At 36.2% G+C, this 18266-nt stretch overlaps 1 protein-coding gene across 3 annotated transcripts; it reads left to right on the top strand.

Moving 5' to 3' along the window:
• The first annotated feature begins 144 nt into the window (after window positions 1-144).
• Window positions 145-18243, top strand: LOC110375114 (long-chain-fatty-acid--CoA ligase ACSBG2). 3 transcript variants are annotated; one of them, XM_021333095.3, is made up of 16 exons: window positions 145-311; window positions 7763-7859; window positions 8890-9094; window positions 9591-9725; window positions 10979-11180; window positions 11296-11397; window positions 11801-11950; window positions 13028-13137; window positions 13446-13586; window positions 14095-14160; window positions 15055-15273; window positions 16151-16385; window positions 16841-16981; window positions 17506-17631; window positions 17711-17831; window positions 17989-18243. In XM_021333095.3, exons 1-16 carry the CDS (start codon window positions 282-284, stop codon window positions 18063-18065), a joined length of 2157 nt encoding a protein of 718 aa, XP_021188770.3. In that variant the 5' UTR covers window positions 145-281; the 3' UTR covers window positions 18066-18243. The 3 variants fall into 3 exon arrangements, with proteins under 3 accessions (XP_021188770.3, XP_021188772.3, XP_021188773.2); XM_021333098.3 differs by lacking the exon at window positions 145-311 and adding an exon at window positions 497-769; XM_021333097.3 differs by lacking the exon at window positions 14095-14160 and having other exon boundaries at window positions 146-311.
• The last annotated feature ends 23 nt before the right edge of the window (window positions 18244-18266 follow it).

Here is an 18266-nt window from a genome sequence, read left to right as displayed (position 1 = left end):
TTTTAGAAGTAGAGTCGCTATTCCGAAAAAAATTGCTAAGCTTGGAATGCAACGGAATTAAAAATTAGATAAGATAGTGTTTTAAACGAAAGAGGAATAGGTACCTATAAAATTACTAATAATGTGGCAATCACCTCTGATTAGCCGAAGCTATAGTGTTGTTTATCAGAGCCGGTTGAGAAATACAACGTCCGCGTGTAAACGACGCGCACTCAGTCATCTGCGCGGTCGCTTCCAAGCACGTGCGCCGTGATACTATAAGTGTGACAGATCACCTCACCATGGACGTGGACCAACAGAACCATGCTGCCGTACGTATTTTTTATTAACATTTTCAGTATATTCTCTCTCTGTCTTTCCTCGATCGAACCGACCAATTATTTAGCATAATCACTTTGATGTTAGATGTTGCAAGCGCGCGAAAAATTGAAGGTGGTTCACCATGTCTTCGCGATCAGTGAAGTGAACTTTATACTCGAACTGTATGTAGTCGCACAGTAGGGCAAGTCGCCAGTTGGCTGCGGCACTCGCGTCACCTCGGTCGCCACAATTCATATATTTTCCGTCTACACGACGACCTACACAGGGTCAGCTGTAGACCGCGGTTATCGCTACTTTATACGGTGTTAGAAATCAAAATTGTCATTAAAAGTTTTTATATCCAGAACGGGTCATGACATTACCCACAGTGCAGTCGGGCTATTTATAAAGTGCAGTGAAGGATTGCTCAAATATTCTCATTTGATTTTATGATTCAGTCTTTGTTTAGGTAAGCTTAAAATACGTTTTAGTAAGATGTCTAAGTAAACAAGTACGCTATTTTTTCAGTATGAAAGAGTATTGCATCTACTAACAGTTAGGATATTTTTCTTAGTTACGAAACTACATAAATTCGAGTATTTTATTTTCTAACGCTGCTTTTTGATAAGCGACTTATGTTCACGGGTCTTTCTCTGACACAAGTTGTCCAAAGTTGACATAGTCAGTACCGCTGCGAACAATAACCCGTTACACCGTTACTCGGTCGACTGCCCAAAATTTACATAGCCATGAGATGTTTTGCATGTCGAACGTCACACTAGTACAACATCTTATGATGCGAAGTGCCATCCACAATAAATATCATATTGATCTTACTGCATTATATTGATACATCTATTCTCCAGTCTAGCAAACTCATGATTCAATGAAGTGAATTGTACACATTTAGTAGCGACGTCTATATAATTATTTAGCTAAACAGTAGTCTATACGTATGTACGTAATATTAAAATCATACGTTATTTTCCTTGTTCGGTCTATAATTGTTATTTTATTTGTACAATATAAAAAACGCGTGACGTAAATAAAATTTGAGCGCCCAAAGGTATTAAAAATACGTAAGAAGTTAAACCGGTATTCTAACATTACTAAAGAACCGGTGTTGCCTCTGTTTATCTCTAAAATACTTCATAACTTACTTAATGAAATCTTTATTACGTCGACCTATACAGAACTAATAAAGGACGAGTGTATTTACGTCTTCATGAAATGCTATAGGTGCACTGAAAACGCTCTATGACGTGAATTTTTGTTTTTGCTGCATTGAGATAACAGTTGGAACTCATTGCTTTAGCTCCGCATCGGTCTACCTTGAGTTTAAATGGAACAGTGTCATTAATTATATCGAAATTTAGTCTATCAGGCATGGCTACTTCTTCTTGTCTCTATGCCTCGGTAAATTCACGCACAACTGACGTAAGCATTAAAACTCTGCATTTCACATGTTCGTACGTAACCAAGCCTATATCACGCCATTTGCTGATAAGTGATAACCGCTCTCATTATCATGTTGTTATCGACTAAACATACACCATGCAAAGGGTTATATTTAAAAACTGGATTAAGTGACATGTCTTTAACCTAGGGCGACTTAAAACTTGTCTTCGAACAGGGCACTTAATTAGTGACCTGATTAAATATCATTTTGATCCTGATTTGATTTTCGCTGTCCCTTAACTGGGTAAGGCCCTCTTCCGCTTATAAAATGCATCAAAATTACCACCAGTCTTGCGTATATCTTCCTATAAATTTATCAATGCTAAAGATTTTAAATAATTCCAAAGAATTTCAATCCTCCTACTGTGATATATATCTTATGTAATTCGTTCAGTATATCTGTGATACCGTACTTACTGATAGCGATAGATAGCGGTGACCCCGCATACGCGTCCGCGTCTAACAACTTTCTTCATGATAAATAACACGCACTTACTTACAGTAGTACAATAATAACATGATATTAATTACCGTACTAACCTTAACTTAACTTCGAGAAGCATATCTAAGTAGACGAGTAGAAAAAAATCGGTAGGGCTGGGTTGGGCAGCATTACGGAAGCTGCGAGAGGTAGTTATGGAACTCTCACGGCCACAATCCTTAGTCAGAGTAGTTTTACGTTTAAAAAAATCAATCTAACAGAAAGGTTACTTAATACTTGTCGAGATACCGATTCATATCATAAATATCGGTGTAAAGATTCAGTTGCCTCATCTTGTTTATAGACACGTAATCTTGAAGCAATTCTTAGTTTCTATAAAACAACCTTTCACTGTTTTTACGATATCATAAAAATATTATGTGCAAGTTATGTCAGAGGCATTCGGTATTGCACGCACCGCGTTGTGTTCTTAAAACCCTGAACACGTGTCTGCTGCTATTATTTGTAAATGTCTGCATCAACGGAAACGAAATGCTGAGCAGAATTATACAGCCACTACTAACTACTACTAATTCATATCCGCTTTCAAATTGTCACTTGGTACATACTTAGGAATGTATATTGCCAATTACATCCATTAATTTTCAATAGCTTCACCCAGATTATGAAATATGATATGTAAATTAAAATATAGATGTACAAATATAATTTGTTAAACATTTATGTATAAGTAACTTAAGAACTAAATATGATTGCATTGCTGAAATAAACCATAATCAGATTACCTTGGAAACCAAATGATGTATGATAATCTAATCTTAAACGAAAATAAATCATATTGTTATCTAGGCCCTGTCTGGTGCCTAGTTCGGTATAGACAGGACTTATCTGAGTTTTTGATAATAAATTAAACGACTAGGTATATTAACTAATGACTTTATTAATTGAACGTTTACAACTACTTTGTCAATTGTTTGTTTAAAATTCGTCTGCGTGTTTACTGAATAAAACAATAGAATGATACTCTATGAAATCATTCTCCGTCTCATTACATTATACTGGGCTTACTTTAAAGTAACAACTTATCAAGGGCAGTGGTCTATTAGGAGTGAATTTGTGTCCAAAGTACAGCGAGAATTATAGGACGTTTACTTTAAACCAACGAGTCTTTGAATTTCGGAATAGTAAAAATGGTACTGTATTTTGAGGAACTGCTAAAGAAAATGGTAAATACATATTATTAGGTACCTAACACCTGTAACCAATACAATAAAGATTAATTATTTTACTTTAATATTAAAGTGTCTAAATTGTCTAACTAAAAAATAATCTATGAAATTAATCATGCAAGCCATGTCTCACCAATTCTGAAAAATAGGAATTTCCTGAACAGTTTTATTTAATGATTCAGATAACAATTTTAAGGGGTTTTTTTTAATGATAGATAAGTTTTGTCAATGAGTAACGTTCTCATAACACCTTGAAGATCTATTCCAAAGTTTGCGATATATTTTCTGTTCCATACGGACTAAATATATTGAGCCATCAGATGTTCTAGTTTCCAGCAATCCAGTCTAATATTACACATGTATACTAACAGTACTCACCCACTATAAGTATTGGAATTCAGCACTTCAGCTTGTAGCAGTTTAAAAATAATTTGCATCAACATATTGAGTACAATGTGACGCACCTGCACATGTCTTAATTTCCATACATTGTAGTAAAATATACGCAAATCATTTATGATAAATAAATATATATCTATCATCGTACACACTCATGCCTATTTATGTCAAAAAAAAACTTAAAATGATATGTAAAGTTAAGTATTTAAAATATGAAAATTCTTTATGATTAATTGCATAGCGGAGATGGTACTATATATAGCTAGATAGCTTTAATTTCGAATGTACCTAAATGATTTATCATCTTATAAATATGTTGCCGGATGTCATAAAGTCGCACAATTTTAAAACGTGCCCTTCGACGTATAATTGTTGTTAGAATTAAACTTCTTCACAACTGGACATTGTAGTCTATGTACTTAATCAGCAAGTTTTCATATCATTGATTGATTCTTGGTGTGTCTTTACCGGTGTCGTCAGACTATGGTTGCAAGGTTCCTGTGACAGGTGAAGTGTAAAATACATGGGTTTTAGATTTTCCTTCACATTGTGCTCATTTACGCATGTAGTCGGCACTATGATTCATTGATCACCCCTGGCAATCTTAATTAATCACGCTGACAGATTCAAACGTAGTGATTTGTAGTAGGCATGTACCTACCTATTAGGTATTGCAAAAATAAACTGAGATAAAATCCGCTCCACGTACATTCAACTTAAATAGTCTTATCAGTTTTACATAATAATTATTTTGGTAGTCACAATATGTCTACTAACTTGAACATTAATAAAAATAGCTATAGGTAGTCTGTTATTCAAACTTAGCCACAGGCAGCACTGTTTTACCACTGGTTATGTAAATAGTTGGTTTAATTACTAATATAACACGAAACACAAAAAAAAAACTCATCCCTACGCGCTACGCGTATTTTTGTCATATTATGCTACGGAAGTCTACGCTTTCGCTACGCAGGCGTTAGAAAAAATAATATAATTAGTAGGTATCTAATAATATTGAAATGACGCATATCAAGTTAGCGCCATAATTTAATCCTTATATGAGTCATATGTCTAATTCAATATGAATCAATACTTAAAATCTTCAAGAATCAAGATAAAACTGTTTCCGCGATTCATAATTATCGCACCAATTTTTTAAACCTACTATCGCAAACCTTCCCCAATCTGATTCATCCTATAGCTATTTTTAGCATTAATTTGTAAATAAAGTGTGAATCATAAGTGATTAACTTTTAAATAAGTTACACTGTAGTTTTTTATTAGTCTCGATAACAAACAAATGCAAGAAAGTATTCCTTCAGTGGCTTCTGAATATATAAAAATAAGAAAATCATCTCCGCTTTTCTGTGGTTTACCATACCATCACATAATATAAAAGCAGTTTTATGCCACTTCGTTAGCGAGTTGATGTACGGTACCTATTCTTATAATTATGGATTTTTTTATTCCATTTAGCTTGTCATAACATTATCGGCGTTACTTCTTATCAAGCGCCAGTACATATAGATCCGTTACCAGTAAAAAGACCCTTATAGATGTACGTAATAAAATATTATCAACCTGCATAATACCTGTTATGTCAAGCCATAAACTTTCTTATCACTTTGCAAGAGATTATATGCGATTAAAGTATTCCGTGAATAAATAGGACTCCAACAAACATCTGGCCGTCTGATTACTAAGTGCGTATGCTTAAAGATATTCGGTTATCAAAATGATTAAGCAAGTAATAAATAAAACCATATAAAATTGAATGACGAAAAAATCCATCAGAGATAAAGTTAATAATAATTCGTCGTATACGAAACCAAGTTTAAATATCTAGAACGTTTCTAATATAAAATTGGTAAACGTAGATAACTTTAATACCTTAAAACTTGATCGGTTTATGTCATGGTCGTGTGGTTTGCAGATTAGGACCAAATTAAAGTGGCACATGAATTCGGTACAATCCGAATCTACAGCACGAGTCAATTACCTTCCAAGATTAATTATTTCAAGTACTAGAGTCGCGTTAACCTAGCCTCTGACTTTAGGCAAACTGGTTCTACCTTCATTTAAATATGAGATTAGAGCAATTAAGCTTAATTAGTGCTTGGTTTTATGCCATATTTATAATGATTTTCTAGAATTATAGCTGCTAAATTAAGGAGGTACCTACGTATTCAAAATTATTACTAGACCGTGAAAAATGTTATCCATTAAATCAATATAATTATGGAAAAGAATTGCAAAAGCAAAAACAAGATAAACATTTTAAAGGTATTCGACAAAATGCCCAGTTGTTGTTTGCCACCAAAATGATGTTTGGGTAGGTCAAACTTTGGTACAAAGTTTCTTTATACACCGAATTCTAAATGAAGTAAGTTGACCGGGTATGAAGAGGAATTAATTTAAGTATTTTGGCCTCGTTTTTCATTCTATTGTTATATAAAGATTATTAAATTAATTGAATGTTTATTCGAATTCAACTGATTTATGAAGTCGGTAAAAAAATTATGAAATATCTGCTTCTTCCTTCCCATTGCGTTTAGTCTGGACTCTAGACTTGCTAACTGTGTAGAATTTTGTTTGCTTACCTTGAATGGTGCATTCCACGTCCCTATAATTACACTCACCTTGTATTCGATAGCTATTACAAGTGCTTCATTATTTGTCTGAAGGTAAATAGTGCACCTAGGTATCTTGACCATACTTACCTACGCAGATTTATTTTCGAGAGCCCAGCACCAGTTTTTACGAAATCAAATAAGCACATTTTTCTACACATCGCTGCTCAAATTTTCATTTAAAGTTTTATTTACAGTTCTCATCGGTACGTGTTGGTAAAAATCGAATCTTATTGTAGGATTGATTTCTATTTTAATAAAGGTTGGGTTAACGCACTTTGCTGAACTTACCCCCATGGTGTAATGAACCCCACATTTACCCACCCCATGTCGTGATTTAGCACTCCATGTCCTTAAATTTACCTCTTGATTTATTAGGGCTATGCTTGTCATGCATGCGGCAGTTCTTTGCCACTAGAATGGCTAGGGCAATGTACGAGTAGGTACTAACATTAATAGTCCTAAGGAATTCAAATATTTGCTACCTCATTTCGTATTTTTAACTCAAACGTGAAGGCATATTAATACACTATTAATTTGAGAATCACATTTGTATGTGAATAAAAAAATAACATTTAAATAAAATATAGCATCTTACTAGGCAAAACTCGTTATCGTAAATTGATGTGCCTTTTTCCTTTACGGTAACCTAAAACAACTTTAAAACTAGATTCGTTTTTATAACCAGTCTCCTTTTAGGAAGTACCCATAAAAACCCCATGTAGGTAGATAGATGACCACTTGCCACCGTGAGGGGGAACGGGAAATACCCGAATACACACTTCGGTGTAAAAACCTCCGTGGCATCAACAAAATATATTTAAATAGGGGCAAAAATAAGAAAATTGCTGTACTTTCATCTCTTTTTAAATAACTGTTAACGAATTGATGATTTACAGAATTAACTTCAATTATATGTACTTTACCTATTAAAGTTATTAATTTCATAATTATATAGACACTTAAATAGTCGTTTATTCCTTGCGTGCATATTATTACGGGTTGTCCTATAATTATTTGCTCGCTTATGCCCGGAAAATAGTGTACTTAGGTATGAAAGACAAACCGCAGAAAATATACGAAATGGCGATATAGTACCTATTGGTATAATGTGCTTCGAACTAAACAAACAATAGACAATGCAATTACCTCTTTACATATTTTGTTCCGCTGATATTTATATTAAGCGTGTTAAAAATAAAGAAGGTTTTCGATACGGGTACCTTAGTAGAATATTGCTAGGTAGAAATTAGGTAACTGCACCTAAGTACAAACCCAAGCCTTATAAACTTTGCTATTTTCAGAGTAACACGACCGTCATCGTGGAAAACGGCGAAGAAATTGTAAAAGTTAATAAAATGCAAGTACCAAATGGAATTAGTCACGGGAAACACTTGAACGGTGAGTCAATGAATCTGTCAACTTCGTCATATTTTTTACTTGAGATTTAGATTAAAGATATCCACATATCAGCTGTAAAGGTAGAACTCAGTGTCATTTTCAGTAAGTCAAACTACATGAACTACATCCTCATCTGCCTTGCCTTTTCCCTACTATATTGGGGTCGGTTTCCAGTGTAAGCAGATCCAACTAAGTACCAGTATTTTTACGTGGAGCGATTGCCTGTCCGTCTGACCTCCTAAAGTTGAAGGACTGGAAACTGGTGCTGGATTGAGGACCTCAACCATTACCGACATTATTTGAGGTAGAGTCTAATATCAACGTACAAATTCCGTTTTGGAGTGGCCGGTAGACAGAACACGGTGACCCCACTTGTTCTGAGTGCTCTATAAATGACTCAGAGCGGGACTGGCCATAGACCCCTCTAATACTACTTACATACCTAGGTACTCTAAAAAAATTTATTCAAAGGTCTGTGCAGAAGGTTAAAAATGTATTAATATAAAGTTTTTCTATAACCTTCGAGAAAAAATATACTTAGTTGAGCTGCGGTTTCTTTATTATCATTAGCTATTAGCATACGAACGTTTCTCCGAATCGTTGTTTTTTTTAATGTTTTCGTAGAGGCTCCATACATTTTAAATTAAGTTAAGTAGGTACAATATCAAAATCTTCTGCTCTATCTCTCCTTCTGGCGAAGTCAGAAAGCAAGGTAGAGATCGATGAGCAATGGTGTAAATATGTACGGAAAATAATAGATCTAATTAACCAAGATCATGTTATAAAAATGGTAATCCGATAACAATGGCGCGAACAACAATTATACCCATACCCTTCATCGAACGGTTTCGTAACAAGTTCAATGTTTGTTTGATAACGTTCGCCATTGTAGAACAAAGTCGAACATAGCTATATTACTATTAACTATAAACAGTACAGGACTAGGTAATAACAAACATCCTGAATTATAGGGCACGCGTTCATCGAACATTCTTGACGTGTTTACATAACATCGTCTTATTTTCTGCAGGGCCGGATCAGGTAGTACCGTCAGACAGTTTCACAAACTCAACGCCCGGCGGCTACGTGAAACTACACTTGCAGGCGCGAGGGGTGTCTGCAGAACCCCCCATCTCAGTGCCCGGCCTTCTCAATAGGACAGTAGCGAGGTATCCCGACGCAACAGCGTTAGCAACAAAAAAAGCAGACGGAAAATGGCACAAAATCACATACAAGTAAGTTTCAACTAGGTCAGTTTTTATATTTTGGAAAATCCCAAGCAGTAATATCGAAATGGTGCCACTTTTGTAAAAGATTAATGAAATTTTAGATTAATTTCTGTGTAAAATCAATTTGCTGCTAAGCTGTTAATCCCAGATAAATGATCTTTTTTTGAAAATGCATTATTATTTTACGTAATTTGATAAGAAGATAGAGAGACTTAGCTTGGTTCCTGCTTACCACTATGATAGCGTTATCTATTATCTTCCTACAGATAAAATGTAGGTATTCTAACATAACACCAATAGGTATAGAAATTGTACTTATTGTGCTTAAGATTTAAATATACCTACAAGAAACTTGAATGCAAATTCTACATTTTCGAGAGAAGGTATATTCTCTTGTTTTTCAATACGATTTAATTAAATACACCTGAATAAAGTGGGAGGTCAACCAATTGATTTTTACTTTTGTATTATTTATACCTGCATACTTAATTTTTTTTCCCAGAGTATACCAGGAACGCGTACGCACAGTAGCCAAAGCTTTCATAAAGCTAGGCTTAGAGAGGCACCACTCTGTCTGCATACTCGGGTTTAACTCAGAACAATGGTTTGTCGCCGACCTAGCAGCCATTCATGCCGGGTAAGTATTTTATAATCTATACTAATATTATAAAGCTGAAGAGTTTGTTTGTTTGTTTGAACGCGCTAATCTCAGGAACTACTGGTCCGATTTGAAAATTTATTTCAGTGTTAGATAGCCCATTTATCGAGGAAGGCTAAAGGCTACTTTTTATCCCGGTACGGGAAGTAGTTCCCACGGGATGCGGGTGAAACCGCTGGCAGAAGCTAGTTATCTACAAAACCTATTTCTTTGATCTGAGTATAAAACTACCTAGGTATAACTTTACTAAAAATAGTTTCCAAGGTCTCAAAGTTTGACGACTAACGTCATTAAAACTCATTTCCTAATTACATAATAAGTGCGACATTCCCACAGCATACGTAATCAGATAACTTTTCAAAACATAAAAATTACTTGATAGTTTTAAACCCAAAACAGTCCGTGAGAAAATATTTATGTCTCATTGAAACGATTGTTTACAAACTGATGCTTAAAATCTTTTTAGACAAGTTATATGCAATTCTAATTCCGCCAGACAAAACTTAGTATACAAACGTATTTGGAACATGAATAATTTTGTAATTGATATTATTTTTCTCTCATAATAAATGTGAAGCAGTAAAATAACACAGTTTTACGGCTATTATATGTATGTAATTTAAACGTGCGAATCCATTGTTTCACACCTGTTTTACATTTTTAAATATACTCCAACAAAGTATGTAGGCACCTCGTATGAAACTATGTACCCACAAGTAAATAAACGTTGTACTCGGTCAATAGATTAAGGGCAATTTTATTTTCATAAAATTTACAACACTTTCAGATAACAAAATACTTGTCCATTTATTTGTTTATTGTTTTATAACATTATATAATCTTTTATGTACATATTTATTGCCAAAGGCCAGGTGCGTCATAGTTTGGGCCGCAGAAAGATATTAAGATACTATTTATCTATTACGTTTTTAGGATTTTTCCGATCATTGTTACCAACCTACTGCCTTACTAGCATAATATCCAAGCCTGCAAGGACTAGACATGTAGTTTGGAAAAAATATTATTTTCAGTCCCCTATTGCAGTAATGATTTCTTCATAGGAGTTTTCACAAACATACATCTTTTGTGTTTTTACAAACACCACATCGTTATGTTGTGTTGTCATATTTCCTACTCAAATCCAACTATCCCGCATTCAAATATCGTTAAAGGTGGCGTCCACCTACAAGAAAAAGACCGAAGTAAGTTATAACTTAATGCCGTTTCCCCAGTGGTTACGCAGCGGGTATCTACACTACGAACTCAGCGGACGCATGCTACCACTGTCTCTTGTCATCCCGTGCCAACATCTGCGCGGTTCAAGACAAGAAGCAGTTGGACAAGATCCTCTCCATCAGAAGTAAGCTGCCGCATTTGAAGGCGCTCATACAATGGGAGGGAACTGTCGACACCTCAGTGCCTGGCGTCTACAGTGTAAGTTGGGTTTAAAGAACACCTACATATATCAACACCTGTCTTCTCGACATGCACAATCAAAAGACGAGAACATTGTTGAACGTCTATTTAAAGTTCCATTGCTCTTTTCTAGTGGGACCAAGTCATGGAGATGGGAGCCAAGGAGTCCAATGCACAACTCGACAGCGTTCTAAAGACCATCGCTGTCAACGAGTGCTGTACCTTAGTTTATACCGTAAGTTTCTTCCATCCAATCCAGTCACCTCTTCCTAAGAGCCTTTTAAGGAGAGCTGGCTGAAACACATCCCCTCACTCCCGCATTCAGAGACATTTAAATGGTTACTTAGGTCATTCCTTAGCGAAGGATTTCTTTGACAATCCGTCACCAAGGAGTGACTTAAGTAAGTTATCATTAAAAGTTTTTGTGGTACGACACCACAAAAACTTTTAAACGTCTGTTGAACACTCGTCTTAAAAAATGACAGATTATGACGCTGAAACAAGGTCCGTTTCGCAACCTTCTTTTTTAGACTAGTGTTCAACAGATGTTTAAGTTTTAGTTGTAAGGCTGTAAATGGCTCGGAGTGCGGGAGTTAGTATATTGAAATATTTGCTAAGAAGGTGACTTTCCTCTGCAGTCCGGCACGGTGGGTCCCCCGAAGGCGGTGATGCTGTCGCACGACAACCTGACGTGGGACGCGCACAGCATCTCGGAGCGCGTGGCCGACCTGCAGCCCACGCACGACCGCATCATCTCCTTTCTGCCGCTCAGCCACGTCGCCGCACAGGTAAACAGGAACACCAGGAATATCATGCAAATTAACTGTCCCAAAATTCTCTAAGACTCTTATGAATGCGCGTTTATCGTCTTTGCAAGACTTGAGTTTAACGGGTGTCCAACTTTCACAAATGCATAAAGTCATCATAGTCTATGTTGTTTCGTAAAGTCATGTAGACACCGCTATGGGAAAAGAACTGAATTCTTACAGGCCCTTTTCATGCTGAGTTTTCGGGCGCTACGCCATGCCTAGGTCACAGTTCTCTATTAGAATATACCAAAGTTTTTTAACGATAGTAGTTTTTAAAGGTACATCTTCTTTGGATTGCATTGATGGCGCCTTAGGATTGCTATATCTATCTATCGTATCTAGTCGAGGGGTAAAAGCAAAACATAAGATAGGTATATCTCGTTTATCAATCAGTCAAGTCATGAGGTCGCCTGAGAAGTTATCTCTTACAAATTAGTTTACATACATCACGTAATTTATTAACTGTTAACCCCCCCACCACACATTTATGAAAAGCATAGTTTTAAAAATGTTGGAAAAATATATAATAGCGTTAGGTAATTCCATGAGACAATAAATCGAAACTTAGATGCAGAGAGTACGTAGTCCAAATCTCATGCATATGCCCTCTCGCCCTCATGCATATGCATAAAAGTGTTGCCATGCAATCGAACCTATACCTACTCCAACTTAGTCACTAAACTTATTGGGGAATTTTTCGTACTGATGATAATAATCTTTGCCGCAGCAAATCGTGACGCAGGTTATGATTTCTTCGTACCTAATGATATAAATCTTTGTGTAAAAGATAATAGCTATCTGATCCAGGCCTATATTTAATTTGAAGTTCATGGAAATCTTTACCTAATTATGAGGAAGGCATGTCTGCTCTCTAACTGCCTACTTTTAAAACACATAGGAAGTGGTGAAGGGCGGGCGTTTTGGGGGCTGCCTTTTGTAGATTTGACGTTCAAAAAGTGCTGATTTTCAGCCTACTTAGAATAAATAAATGACTTATGATTTTGATTTTTTAAATATTGAGATGAATAAAATATCCTTGTTTGGTGTCTTTGTCAGGTCGTAGACATCTACACGACCCTATCAAATGCGATCCCAGTGTTTTTCGCGCAACCTGATGCGCTCAAAGGCAGCTTGGTGGAGACTCTCAAGGAAGTCCGGCCGACGAGGTATGAAACACTTCGTTTTGGTATTTCGGATAAATAACTAAGTATCAATCATTTAAGTATGTTTCGCATTCTCAGTTCGCAAACTTCCGATTAAAATAAAACACCTGTTTCAACGTAAACGGTGTAATAAAGATTTTTGGATATCTTCTGATAGCCGATTGTTGCTAATATCTCTTTGATATGATCAGTAGATAAGTTTAATGGTTGTTTTACGTTTTCTTGGATTGTTTGCTGAATCACCTTTGCTTTTTTACGAGTAAAAACTGTTCTCCCGAGTAGAAGAAAATTGTATGCTATGATATTATCAGGTTCTTGGGAGTACCTCGTGTTTGGGAGAAAATGTACGAGAAGATTATGGCAGTGGGTGCGTCCAGTGGCTACATCAAGAAGCAGATCGCAATGTGCGCTAAGGACAAGGGGCTTAAGTACCATCTTGCCAGGATTAACGGGTAAGACAATACTTTGAACTTCTAATTTATCGCAACCTTTAAAAAAAGCTTTGTCAAAAATTTGCGTATTTCTCAGCCCTCTCTATCAGCGCATATCAATGCCCTGCTGTCTTATTTCGTTCGCTACACAAATGCAGGTCAAAGTGTTATCATCGTTTTGTTGAGGTTTACAAACGCGGTCAAGACCAGCATTGATTGTATTTAAATGAATTTACCTAAGAATTCTTCCCACGTGCCGAACTTCCGCGAATGTCGTGACGGGTGACTCAGCTACTATCAGTTAACTGGGTGTAACTGCCTCGCACTGATAATGATGACAACGATGATTAACAATAAAGCCGTTTTTAATAACTTGAGGAAAATTATGAGGAAAATGGGATTATTGTTACAGTTTTTACGACTTAACTATAAGCGTTAGTTCAGTTCAGGGTGACGCATAGCTAATCCCTTTTGATTGGATGTTTGGCAAATAGCCATATTATAATTAATTGCAATGTTTTTCGATCAGTGCGCTATCGAGTGGCATGTACGGTCTGCCAATAGACCTCACCATTCCTGAAATGATCAAGTATTGGTATGTAAGGTCGATGAACCCCCGTAGCGCTTGCAGCATGACAATTATGTATCACCTGAGAAAGTAGTATTACGAGTTTGAGTATTTTGAAAGCATGTATGCACCATATTCGTTTGTAGTTTGAACTTTAGAAATGTACAGGTAGTTCGAATTAATTTCCCATTTATGGAACTTTGTACCTATCTACTTAAAAAATAATCTGATAACGCAGACATGTAATATTAGTTAAAATATAAGGAAAAACCCATGCACTTTGTAATCCGAGTACTTTTCCCTAACAAATTAACACTCAACGAAAAGACAAAAAACCATTATTAATAATTTTAATTATAAGTGATGCATGTGTTTTGCATATTGATTGAGTGTAATTAATGAACAAATTAAGTAATTGTTTACCAACATACCAGGCCGTGAATAACAGCTTATTATTGAGGTACATGCTTTGGCATTGTTTGTGAACAAAACAAAGTAAATGTTCAATTAGTAGTAAACATGGCTTGAGTTACCCCTCATTATTGACGTAATACACAGTAATAACGCTGAAATTAGTGCGTTGTTAATTCGCTGTTATTATTTCTTTACAATGAAGGTGACTTATAAGTAGTACACCTAAGCATCTATTTGTAAAATCAAATTAAACGCATCATTATCCTCCAGAGTATAAACTGGCTACATACTGTCATTCTCTTACTCCTATCCCAATTTGAATTGGGATCAGTGCTCAAATTTTTTTTGTTCATATTCGTTCTCATGATTTTATTTCGTTTTACCTTTAGATATAGAAATGTAGATGGCGTGTTTAAATGTTTCCTGAACGAGTGATTTTATGTCCTACAAAGGTACCTGTGGGTACCTCAATTTAACGTCCGTCTTTAATCCTGCTTACTTCTTCAGGTTGGAGGGTTCATCATTCGGCTACAAGATGGCGAAATCCCTCGTATTCAGCAAGGTGCACGACTCGCTAGGCTTGGACCAGTGCACGACGTTCGTGACGGCGGCGGCGCCACTGTCGCCCGACATCAAGAAGTTCTTCCTTTCGCTGGATGTGCCTATTGTGGACGCTTTCGGCATGAGCGAGGCTTCGGGTGCTCATACACTCAGCATATACCCCAAGTGAGTGGGAAACTGTCTTACTTAAGTCACTCCTTAGTGACGGATTGCCAAAGAAATCCTTCGCTAAGAAATGGCTTAAGTAACCATTAAATGTCTCTGAGTGCGGGGGTTACTGTGTTAGTGTTTTAATATGTTACTGTTGTAATAATTATTTACTGGGGTATTCTTTATTGAATAGGTAAGTTAACCGCTGGCTAAACTGCTGGTAAGAAAGCAGCTGTAAGCTTACTGAAGAGTTCTATTTAACGTTGTTGTATTTAGCAAAATAACATGAATTGGCAAATCATGCGATGCCAAAACAAATTGACACATTATTTAAGGTGTGATAAATAAACCGATTATTTCACTTTTAGTTAATCGAGTTTGAAGAAAATAAAATGTCAACAGGAAATATAAATGTATACATAAGTAATTGACGTCAATAAAATGATTAATGAGTAGGAATGTAATTGATCACATATTTTTATGCTTATCATGTTAATCATCAGAATGGTGTGATTTAGAGCAACTATTTACCTAAATAAGTGTGCACCTGTTTTTCTTATCTAAACAGATAGGTACTGTTCCGCAGTAAATGAGTCAAAAGTTAATTCGAATACAAATGTGTCAATAGTTAATTTAAATATAGGTAAATATATAGATAGGCATCCTTCTTTCGGGTCGGAATACGGATCCTTTGAGATAGATAATAATTATCACTTCTACATCCAAGCAAAAAATATATAAGGAATAGGGAAGGGTGGGCATTTTAGGAGCTGTCTTTTGTAAATTTTGACGTTCAAAATGTACTTTTTAGCAACCGAGTAGGAAGATCTCTTTTAGTTCAATGTCATTTTCGCATTCAAGAGAATTCGACATGCCATTCTGAATCTTCTAGATTCTCCCTGGACTCGGCGGGTGCTCTCCTGGACGGTACAGAGACCATGTTCGGTGGTTCCGTCAGTCCCAACGGTCCCGGGGAGATCATGATGCGTGGCCGTCACGTCTTCATGGGATATCTCAACGACGAGGCGAAGACTAAAGAGGCCATTGACGATGAAGGCTGGTTGCACTCTGGAGATATCGGCAGAGTTGATAGCAACGGCCTCCTTTATATCACTGGTAGAATAAAGGTATGATTTTTTTTCTTTTAATTTTTGACATCTTTTAAGAGGTTTTGTACGGGACAAGAGGTATAACATCAAAATCAGTGCAAAGGTTACCTCATATCATTTTTCCCCGATTCCCCAAAGAGATTAACGATTGCTATCATATAAAAAGTCCGTACCTATAATCTTTAATATCTGTTAAATCCACACTTCGTAGAAGTAAATCATTGATGTGTAGGATAGATGCACACTCAACCTTTATAAAATATTGGACGTTTGGCAGTCGCTGGCTTATAACTTTAGTATATAAATTATTCAAAATTGATACCTTTTCACGTGGACAACGTCGTTCGTTACAGCCTCTTTTTCGTCCCACTGCTGGGCACATACCTCTCACACTGAGAAGGACAATGGACAATGACATAATTGTTAAAAACTATCTGTTGATGTGGTGATACATGAATGTATTTATAATCCAGGAGTTGCTAATCACGGCGGGCGGCGAGAACGTGGCGCCGGTGCTGATCGAGCAGGCGGTGCAGGCGGAGCTGCTGCACGTGGGCTACGCCGTGCTCATCGGAGACAGGCGCAAGTTCCTCTCCGTACTGCTTACATTGAAGGTATACATACCTACTTATAATCATCTCCAATCATCTGCCGAGCCTTTTTCGAACCTGTTGGGGCAGCTTTAGGGTCCGTTCAGACAGACCGGCTCGGAGAGAAGAGAAAATTCTTAACACGTTGAAAATCAAGTACTTAGTATTCGTAGTAAGGTTTATTTTTGGATGTGAACTGCTTTTGTCATTAAGAATGCTCGAAGGTACTTATAGGGTACGTACTAATACTGTTTGCCGAAGTTTCGTCCACATCCCGGGGAAACTTCCCGTACCGAGATAGCCTTTTTAAGATCGGTTCAGCAATTTCGGAGCCTTCAGGGTACAAACAAAAGAATGTTTTCTTTATTTTATTTGCATCTAGGTAACTATTGAATATCAGTGTCTCAAACTAAAATATCCATCAAATAATGTGCATTGCTTGACTTTAAGAAGAATATTTATTTTTTTATTTAATATTTTTTTACAAAGAAGATAAACGCATTATTGTGTACCACAGTGTGTAACTGTTCACTTTTATCTGCTTTCAGGCTAAAGTGAACTCTGAAACAAGTGAAGCAACTGACGATTTGGACAACGAGACGAGGAAATGGGTTGCCAGCCTCGGCAGTAAAGCTACCAAAATCAGTGAAATTGTGAACACCAAGGATGCTGCAGTAAGTGGCCCCGAAGTATATACCTTTTCTTTATAGAAATTCTAGGAACGAATGATTAAAAATCAATTTATTTTTTCAGGTATACAAAGCCATTGAGGAGGGTATAACTCGGGCCAACAAACACGCGATATCAAACGCACAGAAAATCCAGAAGTTCGCTATCCTTCCTAAAGACTTCTCAGTGCATTCTGGAGAATTAGGTATGTAGCAATGTAATATTATGTACTTATTTATATAAGAAAATTCATTATTATAAGCCTTGAAACTTTCTTTATGGTTCAAAGTCTCAAAAAACGTGTAAACCTAGGATATCCCAGTTAATTACTCATGTTTATAATCTGCGTTATTTGTTCACAGGGCCAACGTTGAAAATCAAGAGAAACGTCGTTTACGAAAAGTACAAAGACATCATAGAAGACTTTTATAAAGAGTAAAATATAAGCTTAGTGTTTAGGGCGAGGGACAACGTAATAATTATTGTTAACTTAATTTGTTATTGCTCAACTAGGGACTAGTGCATCGGAATCAATGTGATTGATAGTACTTTACGCAAAGGTGTAAATAGGTTATATTTTTGTTACAAAAAATATATAAAATTTTATAAAATCTAAAGGTTGTTTTAATAAAACAAAAAA

This window comes from Helicoverpa armigera, chromosome 3 (assembly GCF_030705265.1).
Source record: "Helicoverpa armigera isolate CAAS_96S chromosome 3, ASM3070526v1, whole genome shotgun sequence".
Taxonomy (NCBI): domain Eukaryota; kingdom Metazoa; phylum Arthropoda; class Insecta; order Lepidoptera; family Noctuidae; genus Helicoverpa; species Helicoverpa armigera.
Note: the sequence above shows the minus strand (reverse complement) of the source record. Positions and strands in the feature narration are given on the sequence as shown.

Bases quoted from the DNA above. Each gene is read 5' to 3' on its own strand.
- LOC110375114 (XM_021333095.3), top strand. From the start codon at position 282: ATGGACGTGGACCAACAGAACCATGCTGCC. The intron at 14,161-15,054 runs GTATGTAAGGTC...TTACTTCTTCAG, and splicing joins CCTGAAATGATCAAGTATTG to GTTGGAGGGTTCATCATTCG. The intron at 17,832-17,988 runs GTATGTAGCAAT...ATTTGTTCACAG, and splicing joins AGTGCATTCTGGAGAATTAG to GGCCAACGTTGAAAATCAAG.